This window comes from Dromiciops gliroides, chromosome 2 (genome assembly GCF_019393635.1).
Source record: "Dromiciops gliroides isolate mDroGli1 chromosome 2, mDroGli1.pri, whole genome shotgun sequence".
NCBI lineage: Eukaryota > Metazoa > Chordata > Mammalia > Microbiotheria > Microbiotheriidae > Dromiciops > Dromiciops gliroides.
In genome coordinates, this window is record NC_057862.1 from 550437828 (window position 1) to 550450881 (window position 13054).

General features: G+C 39.0%; 1 protein-coding gene across 1 annotated transcript in view; it reads left to right on the forward strand.

The window, feature by feature from the left end:
* MERTK (MER proto-oncogene, tyrosine kinase) overlaps positions 1–13054 on the forward strand; it is a 128760-nt gene that overhangs the window by 43837 nt on the left and 71869 nt on the right. Inside the window, 1 exon segment of the mRNA XM_043989625.1 lies at positions 6233–6319. Within this exon segment, the coding sequence (XP_043845560.1) occupies positions 6233–6319 (87 nt within the window).

Here is a 13054-nt window from a genome sequence, read left to right on the forward strand (position 1 = left end):
ACCTCAAGGAAACCCTGGAGTAGGCATTATTATATCCATTTTACAGACCAATGCATTTTCATTAATTTCCACACTGCCTTTTATAAACATTATTGTTCTACACTGGGTCTCTTTCACCTTACCACAAAAAGAATAGAATAGAGCTAAGTGCCATCTTCATCCTCTGACCATAGTTAATTAAAAAGTACCAAAACCCAAGTCTCATGACTCCCAGGACTGCTGAGAATACAAGTAGGTACTTAATAGATGTATTGATCTGACTAGCCAATTATCTTGAAGTGGGCCACTCATTTTTTTTTTTTTTAGTGAGGCAATTGGGGTTAAGTGACTTGCCCAGGGTCACACAGCTAGTAAGTGTTAAGTGTCTGAGGCTGGATTTGAACTCAGGTACTCCTGACTCCAGGGCCAGTGCTCTATCCACTGCGCCACCTAGCTGCCCCTGGGCCACTCATTTTGAACAGGTGTGTTTTTTAAAGCAAGGCCTGGGTGTTTTTTGTTTTGTTTTGCTGTTTTTAGCTTATACCTTATGTATACATAAAGGGGTTAGTGTTTCCTTTCTGAGCCTTAGTTTCCCCATCTGCAAAATGGGATGATAATTTTGAGAAAGTCAAAGCGCCTTGCACTGCCTTATAGGAGAAAGTCCTTTTGACATATGAGGAATTAAACCTCTTTGTTATTAGATGAATCTCCCTTGTGAAAAATTCAGATATATATCCAACAGTTTAAGGATGTAGTAATTTTGCATGTCATTGGCCCAGGTTTGTGCTTTTCTAATCTGCTGAAATAAAGAACTTTGAATAGAGAAACAAAAAAACACTTCAGTAGCTGTGATCGTTTCAGACAGATTTAGACAAGGACACAAATTTGTGAACAGGAAGGCAATGAATTTTCCTTCCACTAATATTTTGTCTCTAATATTATAGTATATTTAAGGAATCATGGCTAATAATTGCTTTGTTGGGGCTAGCTAGGTGGCGCAGTGGATAGAGCACCGACCCTGGGAGTCAGGAGTAGCTGGGTTCAAATCCGGCCTCAGACACTTAACACTTACTAGCTGTGTGACCCTGGCAAGTCACTTAACCCCAATTGCCTCACTAAAAATAAACAAGACAAAAAACAAATAATTGCTTTGTTGTTCTACCCAAGCCCCAGGAATAATAATAAAAAAAAATCTGTGCCTAGTGGGCTTCAGTTGGATAGTATTCAATATATTGCCCTTTGTTTGTGGAGATGATGCTTCTGACCCCCACAAGTAGGATATGCACTTTGAGGAGTTATACCCCTTGTGGGGGAAAACTTGTGTATGTATTTTCATAGAGGTACTGGGTTTAGAGTAGTCATTGGTCAGGGAAAAGAGTAAAATTAATTGATCTTTGATGGAGATCACACCCTTGAGTGTGTTAGAAGAAAGTCCTGGATCCGGGTATAGTCTGAGAATTTTACTTTCATTGTTGGCTTTGCATTGGACAAATCACTTCACCTCTCCTGGGCTTGGTTTCTTATTTTGTAAAATGAGGAGGTTGGACTGCTCTAAATCTGTTATCTGGTTTCACTCTCTTTTGTACCATATTTTTACCATTGGTGCTGATTGTCACTATAATTTACTTAGGCAGCTAGATAGTACAACAGATTGGGTGTTAGGCTTGTAGTCAGGAAGAACTGAGTTCTAATTTCTACCTCCAAATATTTATTAGTAATGCCACACTAGGCAAGTCACTTGCCCTTTCTCAACCTAAGTTTCCTTTTTTGTAAAGTGGGCATACCTGGCAGGGTTGTTGTGAGGCTCAAATGAGTTAATATATGTAAAGCATCTTGCAAACCTTAAAGTGCTAGGCAAATTCTATTATTGTCATTATCATTATTATTGTTATTATTACCTTACATGCCTCTTCTACCCCCATGCCTGGAATGCAATCCTTTATCATCATCCCCTCTTGAATCTTTTATCTTTCTTCAAGGCTCATTTCAAATACCATCTCATCTACATAGCCTTCCCTAATACCTTCAGGTGAAAATTTTCTCTGCTCTCAAATATTTCCAGAGCATTTAATTTCCTCTCTCCTGTACCTTGTCACACTCTGCCTTATCTTATATTTGCCTGAGTAGGTGATAGATCCTCTCCAATTCTTCTTCCTGCCTCCCCACCACCCCCACTACACTCCCTTTTAGAGAATATAAATATCCCCTTGATGCTGAGGACTTCATTACTTTATCTTTGTGTCTGCATCTTCTAGCATAGTTCCTTGCATGGAATTAGTGTTTAATACAGCTTTGTTGAATGAATAGATGTGATAAGGTAAATGTGATTATTTAGGATTCCTTAAATTTTATGATCCCATTAATGGGAGCTTACTTACTACCCTAAGGATTTCCCTGTACAGTTAGGTAAAAATAAATAGATAGATAGATGGATAGATAGATAGATAGATAGATAGATAGATAGATAGATAGATAGATAGATAGATAGATAGATAGATAGATGAGAGAGAGAGAGAGAGAGATGATAGATAGATAGATAAATGAGAGTGGCAACTTAAGTCTATGGCTTGAACAGATTCATTGGTAATCCACATTTGAATACCATCTGGTATCAAAGGGAAAAACCATTTCTAGTAGGTTTTTTTGGGGGGGGGGGCTGGAGAAACTGCATATAACATGCCCTCAAAACAACTTTTTAAGGCAAGTTCCTTTTGGGGAGAGAACACAAGCCCTGTAAGGAAGAGATCCTTGGACACTTGTCCTGTGTTGGGGCAGGGACAGGCCATGGAGGAACTTACTGAGGTGAGGCTGTTGATGAGTAAAGGAGCAGGGTGGAAGAGGACCGTACAGTATCTTCCTGGATGCCAAGCTCCTTGTTTCTATTACTTCTGAAGGAGGTTCAAGTGCTAACAATACCCTTTAAATGTTGATGTCTCATCCACCAGTGACCCCATAAATTATGGCTGTGATCTAAGGTACTTTGGAACTCTTTGACATCCGAAACATTTTTTTATTTAAAAAAAGTTTTTTATCATAAAAGTATTTTATTATTTTCCAGTTAAAGATAGTTTTCGACATTTCTTTTCATAAGATTTTTAGTTCCAAATTTTTCTCTCTCCCTCCCTTCCCTCCCCCATCCCCAATACAGAAAGCAATCTGATATAGGTTATATATGTCCATATTAATTTTACTGTGAGAAGATTTTTGAAGCCCAGCATGCTTCCTTGCAATGTCAGGATGTTAACTAAAGGAGGCAGCTAGGGAGTGCAATGGATAGAGGGCTGGATTTGGTATCAAAAAGACTTCAGTTCAAATCCTGAGGATGAGGAAAAAGGACTCATGACAGCACCTGCCTCTTGGAGTTGATAGAAGATCAAATGATATATTTTAAAAACACTTAGCGTAGTGCCTGACACATAGGAGGCACTTAATAAATGCTTGTTTCCTTCCCCTCCCCCAAAGACCCTTGTTTTTCACCTTCAGATAGTGAGATCACCCCTCTACGGATACAATTTAAAACACCCAAAGCAAAATAATCCACATTTAAACATCAAAAACTGTATTTATTTTTTAAGTAAGTATTCAACTTCTTGTGATCTCCAGCTCTAGATTTTATCTTTTTAGGTTCTAGGTCATAGCAATACAGAAATTAATTCTTATTGGTTGTTTCAATTAGAAAGTTAATGTTAGCACAAAGGCAAGAATTGCTCATCTGATTCATTCATAGAATTGCTTCATCTATAGCCTAGGGGACTGGTCTAACTGCTTTAAAAAGAAAAAACTAAAAATAAACCCAAAACATTGTTTGGCTTCCCTCAGCAACTCTAATTGTCATGGGGACATCCTGTACTGAATGTTCCTTAAAACTGTTTCAGAAGTACTCCTTGCATAAAGAGCCCTAGTTGCTATTGCTTGTGAAGGTGTTTTCCAAAAGGAGCCAAACAAGAGGACAGGGACAAGTATTTTTAAAAAAGAATTTTAGATAGAAAAAAAAAACATTTCTTAATTGTAACATGGCATTAAATGCAGTAGTGAATGGGGCACTCAGTGAAATTCTAGAGATCATTGCAATAGAATAGGAATGCTTGGTCTCAGGTCCTTAAGGCACTTAGAACTGTCTGGGCCAGATAACCCTGTGAGATCCCTTTTAATTCTGAAACCTGTTGCTAGACAACTCTGAATTTTTGCCTGTGTGCCACACCAATATCATTTAACAGCAGATTGCTCTCATCAGCTGCATATTTTACAAACATAAAGAGGATGGCAAAATTATTCTCTGCCAAAGCTAAATTATTTTCTCATGTTTACCAACCCTACTTTTTTATATTATGGAGTCACAGAATTTCAGGGCTGGAAGAGGACCATGTAGTTCAACCTGTAATTGAAAAAACATCCCCTCTATAGCATACCCACCAAATCAACTTTGCTGGAAGGTGCTCCTCCAGTCAGGAAGTGATTTTATGCCAATGTCTTCCCTTCTCAGATAACAATTAACTATATGTAAGCATAAAAATAAGCACACATACATTTCTTAGCAACCTTTCCTACTCCTTGGGTGGGCTATCAGAAATAAAAGTCCTTCAAATCTCCATCTCCTCCCCACCCACCCACCCCTTGCTACTTGCCTCAGATATATTTTGATCTCTTTGGACAAGTGACACTTAGTAACATTGACCTGGGTGCCTACTGATGATCTGCTTTCTAATCTCCTAAACTGGCATAGCCCTCCTTTCATGCCAATTTGGCCTGGCTTCTCTCCATTGCAGCCTTTTTGTCTATTGTCCAGCAAACCACCCACTTATCTCTTGGAACCTGGTTGAAACTTTGTGCTTCCCACTCATTCTCTGAAAGCTGACCTTTCCCTAAAGAAAGTTAAAGTCAGAAAGAAGACTCAGAATCTTGAAGTTGGGATGGATTTCAGAGGTCACCTACCTCAATCTATACCATAAAGAAATCCCTACTATAACATGCCCAGATAGAAGGCCCTTCACCATCTTGGTTGGTATCCATGGGACATCCTCCAGTTTATCATTGTCCCTCCTAAAATACAGATCATGTATCATCAGTGCCCCCATTTTATCTTCCTCTTAACTAGGTACACTGAACTTCTCAGGTGCATAGCAGAGAAAAATAGAGAGATATTTGTAAATGGTGGCACTGTGAGCTATTAGGAAATCCTCCTTATGTGGAATTCTTTCTGTGAGGCCTGGTTCACAGAGCAAAGCCTTGGGTTTATGTAGTAACATTTCATTGCTTAGGAGCATCAAGTATTTCCTACAATTGTTTTTCTGAATCTCATTCCACTGACAGTACCCCCTGTAAAACAGATAATATGTTCTATAGGATGATTCTTTCTTTTTTGTTTTTAGGCAGGGCAGTGGGGGTTAAGTGACTTGCCCAGGGTCACACAGCTAATAAGTCTCAAGTGTCTGAGGCTGGATTTGAATTCAGGTCCTCCTGAATCCAGGGCCAGTGCTTATCCACTGCACCACCCAGCCGCCCCAGGATGATTCTTTTTTTTTTTTTTTTTTTTGTGAGGCAATTGGGGTTAAGTGACTTGCCCAGGGTCACACAGCTAATAAGTCTCAAGTGTCTGAGGCCGGATTTGAACTCAGGTACTCCTGACTCCAGGGCCGGTGCTCTATCCACTGCGCCACCTAGCTGCCCCAGGATAATTCTTTCTGATGAATTCAAAGAGACTTTGGAGTTTTTCCTAATTTCACATTATTTCATAGTATCAGAACACTGCGTGGCCTAGGAGCACATGCTAGCTTCAGCTCTTCCCAACACTGAAGCCTGCACCTCCCACCCACCCTTCCGTTCAGTATTTGGAAACCAAAATGAAGCAGTTTTGTTATTCATTGTATCTGTTCAAAAGCACAGCGTCAGGGAAACAAACACAAGCGATCTGACTGTACAAGATTTTCTTCCCATTTTTGGCAGAAGAAAGCTCTTCAGAATAGAACTTGACCGATAGTGCCCCTTTTCTGCAGGGCAACGTTTCATTCCAGGCTAGTTTCTTTTAAAAGCCAGAAGCTGTTCAAAACCAGCTTGTTTTTTAGGGTTTGAGAAGACAAACCCCCTCAAAAATAGGAATAGAAAGAAAATGAGGGCTTTGGATTCTAAATAATAAACCATAATTTGTTTCTTTGCTCTTGTTGGGGGAGTTGGCCTAGAGAACTTCCAAGATCTTTGCCAGTTCTACATTGATAATGCTCTGATGCTCTTCTCATTGACCTTCTTTCTCCCACAGGGCTGGCTGAAACAGCAACATTTAGTTGTGAAGCTCACAATGATAAAGGGTTGACTGTATCCAAGGAAGGACAGGTTAATATAAAAGGTAAGTGGGAGAGAGGCTATTATGTATCTGTTTTTCTTGCTTTGCATATTACCTTCTACATTTCCAGAAGAAAATCTAGGAGAATGTTTTCTGTATAATCTCCCTTAATCCTTCCCGCAGGAGTACAGCCTCCTTCCTAGCCACATAGGAAAAAAACAACCTTTATTCCTAGAAGAGGTTCTTTGAGGACTCTGCAGAATGGGCTTTGTGTTGTTTGCCAGGGCAAACCAAAGGCTTGAGCAAGGGAGCAGCCAATGGTTTGCCCTGAGGTTGAGGGGAGGGTTTGGAGGAAATGAGTCAGTTACTCCCTTCTCAATCTTCCTCACTCCTTCCCTTCCCTACCTCCCACCCCCATCTTTCCTGGGCTAGGGTTCCATAATATAGCTAAGGATGACTAGAAGTGATCTTCCATCACAATAGCAGTTGTCTCAGGTTGCAGTCCACTTATAGATTTGTAGGAAGATAGGGCAGCTTTATAATCCTGGACCAAAGCTGCACTAACCCTAAACTTGGAAGGAAAAGAACATCCAAATGTCAACAATCACTTTTCAGTGATTCTGTAAATCATCTGTCACTGTCACAAATGCACACCGTAATACATGTATCAGTTGTAATGTCTCATTAAGAGTTTCTCCCCTTCATGGTACTTTTTAAGATTAGGAGAAAGTTTTGTTTTTTGGTGGTTTTAAAAAAATCAACCATTGTCTATTAAACTTTGCCCCCTGACAACTTTGTAATTTTGACTGAGTCAGTATAATGTGAGCATTTTCAGTTGGAGGCAGAATGTTATAGAGGAAAAAAGCACTGAACTTAGAAGAACCCCAGATTCTAGTTACAACCATTAACAAACCATGTAACTATTTAAGCACACAAATACAGGGACACAAATTTAATACATAACATGGAGAGGTACAAAATGGTATAAAAGCTCAAAGGAGGAAGAGACCTTTTGGGGCTAGAGGGTGGAGGGAGAATCATAACATAATTGGTATTTGAACCAAGTCATTTAAGCCTTCAGTATCCCATGATTCCTAGTTGTATCATTCTGTGATTCTATGATAATTCAGCAAGCATTTATTGAGAACTTATTCTTCAAATTATGCTAGTCTCTGAAGGAGATACAGAGATAACCCTTGGTCTTTGCTCTCAAGCAGCTTACAGTATAGGAGGAAGAGAAAGGAGATTAACATAAGTCAGAGCTAGGACTAGGGCTAGGCAGGTAGGCCACTTTAGAGAGTGTGGCATGAAGTGAAATGGTAGGAGAAGGGGATAAAGAGGAGGAATTTAACAAACGAATCTTTCTGGCATTTTTTTTGTGTGAACATATTTTTAGTTCCCCCAAATTCCTCTCACTTTGGCACAAAGGTTTTTTAATGATCATTAGTTGCATATGTTACAGTTAAAGTACAAAGTTTCTGCAGGACGGGAACCCATAGGGGATTTATTTTTCAAACTTTATCTAGGGCACACAAATACCCTAAAACAAATTTGGAGAAGTTCAAAATTCTATAGAAGCTCAGTAGAGGAAGAGATTATTTTGGACTGGTAGATGGGGTAAGAATTATAAAGTAATTGGTATCTTAATTCCTTGAAGGAGGCATAGGATTTAATTGGAAAATGAGGGAGGGCTGGGGGCATCCTGTTATCTTCTTTATTTGGAAAGGTATGAAAGTGAAGGATATGCTTGGGAAAGGACAAGAAGTCCTGGAATAGAGCTGGGATGAAGGGAAGTAGTAGGAAATAAGATTGGAAAGGCTGAGGGCCCTGAATGCCAGGCTAAGGAATTTGGATTTGATTTGGTAGGTAGTAGAAAACTGTTGAGAGTTTTGAATAGAGGAGTGAGGTTTACAGAGTTATGAATTAGGAAGATTATCCTAATAGGAATATAGATTATCCTAGTAGGAAGAATTGGAAAGAAGTGAAACTGGAGACAGGGATATCAGGCAGGGAGGCTATTACATTAGCAGGCAAGAAGTTAGTTGCAGTGAAAATAGAGTGATGATAGAAATAGATTACAGTGAGGAAGCTGACTAAGATTTCGAGTCTCAATGATTGAGAGAATGGTGACACCGTTAATAGAAAAAAGAAGTTAGGAGGAGATTTTGGAGGGAGATGAAGAGTTCAGTTTCGGACATGTTGAGTTTAAGGCACTGGTGGTATATTGAGGTAGACATGTCTAGGGGGTAGAAATGTGGGTCTACAGCTTAGGATAGTGATCAAGGATGAAGATAGATTTAGGAGTCATCCTCCTAGGGATAATCATTGAGACTGTAGCAGTAGATGAGATAGCCATGGGAGAGGGTATAGAGAAAAGAGAGGAAAGGGCAACCCCCCTTGGGGAATGTCTCCATTTAGGAAGTAGAAAGAAGAAGTAGAGCCATCTGGTCACTGGGAGTTTACTGTGTGTCAGAGCCAAAGTCTTAGATGATCTATTGACTTAAAGAGGTTTCTCTGTAATATCAACAGGCTGTAGAGTTTTCAGTATGGTTAGAACTGTGGCTTTAGGTGAACTTCCTCCACAGTTGTAGAAGCCTCAGGGTGGCTTCTTCACCAAAAAATGTAGTCTATTGCCTCTATCATAGGTTAACACTTTGGCACATAAAAGGAGTAGAAAAAAAAACTTTGGCATAATAAAAATTGCTTTAAAAAACCTTCATGTAAAGAAATACTGGTTTCAAGTAGGCTGTGAGTAGTTCAGGACAGAAAATGAACTATATCATAAATATAAAGGTTTAAATCCCCTTATAAAGGGTGTAGAGCAGAGATATCAAAGATGTGACTCTCTTTCCCCTGACACTCCAAAGTGCAGCTTAAATCAGATTGAAATGTAATTGGGAAGTATTTAACAAAATAACAACAAAAAAACATAGATAATGTTAAATGGTGACTTTCTAAATCAATATATAGCCCATGAAGATCCATTTGGATTTTGGGTTTGATGCTACTTTTGAAGGTGAACAGTTTGATGGCTTAAAGGGAGCAGGGAGTGAACTTTTATTTAAAACTGCTAAAATTAAAGTATAAAGAAATGCAGTTGTCAGAGGCACAGATGATGAAATTGGGCCTTTTTAGTTGAAGCTGCAGGATAATGTGATCCCCAGCTCATTTTCATATAACTGTTTTTAAGGGCTAAGTGGGTAAAGCTCACAAAATGAAAAATCAAAAAACTGATTGGAGTCAACAAGATGATTAGATATAAGCCATTAATTTCATAGGAGAGATTTTGTGAGTTTTTACCTCATAAGTGAAAAGTGAGTCTATGAGTTCCAGGAAGCTCTAATCTCCATTACTGAAAGTAGTAGATAAAGAATGAAGAAGGGGGCAGCTAGGTGGTGCAGTGCATAAAGCACAGACCCTGGATTCAGGAGGACCTGAGTTCAAATCCAGCCTCAGACACTTGACACTTACTAGCTGTGTGACCCTGGGAAAGTCACTTAACCCTCATTTGCTGTGCCCTTCCCCCCAAAAATATCTTTTAAAAACAAATGTTGAAAACTATCTTTACATGTAACTGGAAAATAATAAAATACTTTTATGATTAAAAAAAGAAGCTTGTATATGTATATTTTTTGGGGGGGTGGGGCAATTGGGGTTAAGTGATTTGCCCAGGGTCACACAGCTAGTAAGTGTTAAGTGTCTGAGGTCGGATTTGAACTCAGGTCCTCCTGACTCCAGGGCTGGTGCTCTATCCACTGCACCATTTAGCTGCCCCAAAAAGAAGCTTTTATTGTTCTGTTCTCTTCTACTACCTTTGATTTCAGAGGGAAGAGTAGAGTGGGAAAGACAATTTTTGTAGCTATTCTGTTATTCTGTGTGCTACAAGCTGATTGGTCATAGTGGCATTCTGGTACATGAAGATTACCTGATCTTTTCTGTTTTGTTCAAAGCTTTAACACAAGATCTTTACCGTGAGTTATGTTTGCTATTAGCTGATTGGATGATGCAGTATCTTTTTTTTGGGGGGGGGGCAAGTGGGGTTAAGTGACTTGCCCAGGGTCACACAGCTAGTAAGTCTTAAGTGTCTGAGGCCGGATTTGAACTCAGGTCCTCCTGAATTCAGGGGCGGTGCTCTATCCTCTGCGCCACCTAGCTGCCCCAGATGATGCAGTATCTATCAAGATACTGATAGTGATACTCAAGATGAGTGAATAGTTATCTGGAGTTATCTTAATTACTCAGAGAGAAGCAAACTAATGAGCTTTGCTGTTTTTTAACTTAAAGGAAATTGCTAGCTGAACTTTTCTCAGCTATCTTTTAAGAGTTATTGTGTTTAAGAGCAGTTTGCCTAGCTGGAAACTAGTGAGGAATAGAAGGGGGGTAGCATTTATCAGAGAAGCAACTTCCTGTGGTATAGATTTTCTTGAATGTTTTGATGACATCAAAGCCTGAAGTTTTCAGTTACCTTGAGCACATAGGTTCCTCACGTTATCCTCTTGCAGGTTTCTCTAAGTGTATATCCATTCTCCTCCACAGATACTAAATTGGTGGGAGAGTGTAACCCAAGTTTATGTGTAGACTATGATGTATTTATTATTACTGCATTTGCCTTATTTGAGTGCCCATTGCAGTTATTATTGTTTTTGTCTTATGTTTAAATAAATGGTTAGGTTTAAGATCTAATGTGACAGTATTGTGAGTGTAAATGAAAGCATGCTGGTGGTGATTTAAGAACTATGGAGGTGAGGAGGGAAAATGTATCCTTCAAAATAGAGTTACTTCTTAGGACCCTGAGAGAATTTGAGTGTAGTCTTGTAGTTGGGGTTCTTCTCTGGGAACTCATACTTGTCAATGTGAAGATAGGTTGGTGTGGGCAAATAAAACTAGAGAATAACTAGGTGTCTTAGTAATTGGTGTGAGGCATTACTCTGTGAATGGCTGTCACACCTATGCCCTAAATAAGGTTATGCAAAATAAATAAATTTTTTCAGGGGAGACATTAGTAGCAAAGACAGTCAGAAGAAGATTCATGTGGAAGAAGATACTTGAGGTGAGTTTTGAAGGAAACCAGGAATTCTAAGAGGTAGAAGTGAAGGAGTCTATTCCAGGTGTGCTGGACAACTTGGGCAAATTTGCAGAGATGGAGATAAAGCATAATAATAATAATAATAATAATATCAATAATAATGATGATGATAATAATAATAACAATGATAATAATAGCTAGTATTTATATAGCCCTTTAACATTTACAAAGTGCTTTACAATTTTTCCTCACCAACCCTGGGAGGTAGGTGCTATTTGTTGTTCAGTTGTTTCAGTTGTGTCTGACTCTTTGTGTCCCCTATATCAGGTTTTCTTGGCAAAGATACTGGAGTGGTTTGCCATTCCTTCTCCAGCTCATTTTTACAGATGAGGAAACTGAGGCAAATAGGGTTAAGTGACTTGCCCAGGGTCACATAGCTACTAAGTGTCTGAGGCTGGATTTGAACTTGGTTCTTCCTGACTCCAGGCCTGGCACTCTATCCACTTCACCACATAGCTACCCAGGTGCGATTATTATCCCCATTTTACCAATGAGGAAATTGAAGCAGACAGTGGTTAAGTGACTTGCCAGGATCACCAAGCTATTAAGTGTCTACGGTCAAATTTGAACTCAGGTCTTCCTGATTCTAGATCCAGAGTTCTGTCCATTTTACCACCTAGCTAAGTATCAGGTATGAAACATAGGAAGAGGGTTAGTTTGGCTGGATCTAAGACTGTATGAAGGGGAGTAATGTATAATAAACCAGAAAAGGTAGATTGGAAAAATGAAGTACCTCAGCCAAGGTAAGATACATAGGTACCTTAATAGTTTAATTAAACTTACCTTTTATTATTATTTAAATTATTATTATTATTTTGCAGGGCAATGAGGGTTAAGTGACTTGCCCAGAATCACACAGCTAGTAAGTGTCAAGTGTCTGAGGCCTCATTTGAACTCAGGTCCTCCTGAATCCAGGGCCGGTGCTTTATCCACTGCGCCACCTAGCTGCCCCCTTAAACTTACCTGTTAGTATTTTGTTTGCTATATTAAATGTTTATTATCCTTTAAGTTAATTTCATATATTTCTATATGATATTTAAGAAAAAGCAGGAGTAATTTATGATCATCCTGCTAACTAAAGGTCCTGGTAAAGATACTGCAACATTTCGAGTTTTATCAAGCTACTGAAGTCTAGGTTTCTAAAGGTTTTTTTCATTTGACATAGAAGAATCAAACTGAAAGTTCATGGCAGAGGGACTATGACTTCCTTCCTTCCTTCCTTCCTTCATTCCAAATGGCATTACTATAATTTCCATGAGAATGTTAGGAATTCCAAGATTCCCAGAGGGAGGGTGATTCCCTGGGGGGAAAATATGAAGCGTAACATATTCAAATATTCTAGAATTTTTAAAAAATCTGAAACAAGTAGCATTTGTAAGGAAATCACAGGCATTTTTAATTTGGTACTTAGAGTAGACCCTGCAGCCATGAGTTTATATAAATTCTACCATAATAAGATGATTTGAAAAAGATTTTTCCATTGATATCTTTTAAAATCTTTCCCCAAGTAGCCCCTTTACTCAGAGCCAAATTTACTATTGTATATGAAGTGCACCTCTGGTTATGAAACCCAATCATTATTCTTGTACTCCAAAGCTGAATGATTTAGGGCAGCTTTGCAAATAATCCATCACTCCATTGTTTCAGGTGAATTCTACTTCATGTTGTGTCAGCTGAACAGAATGCTGATTTTACCCACATACCAAACTCTG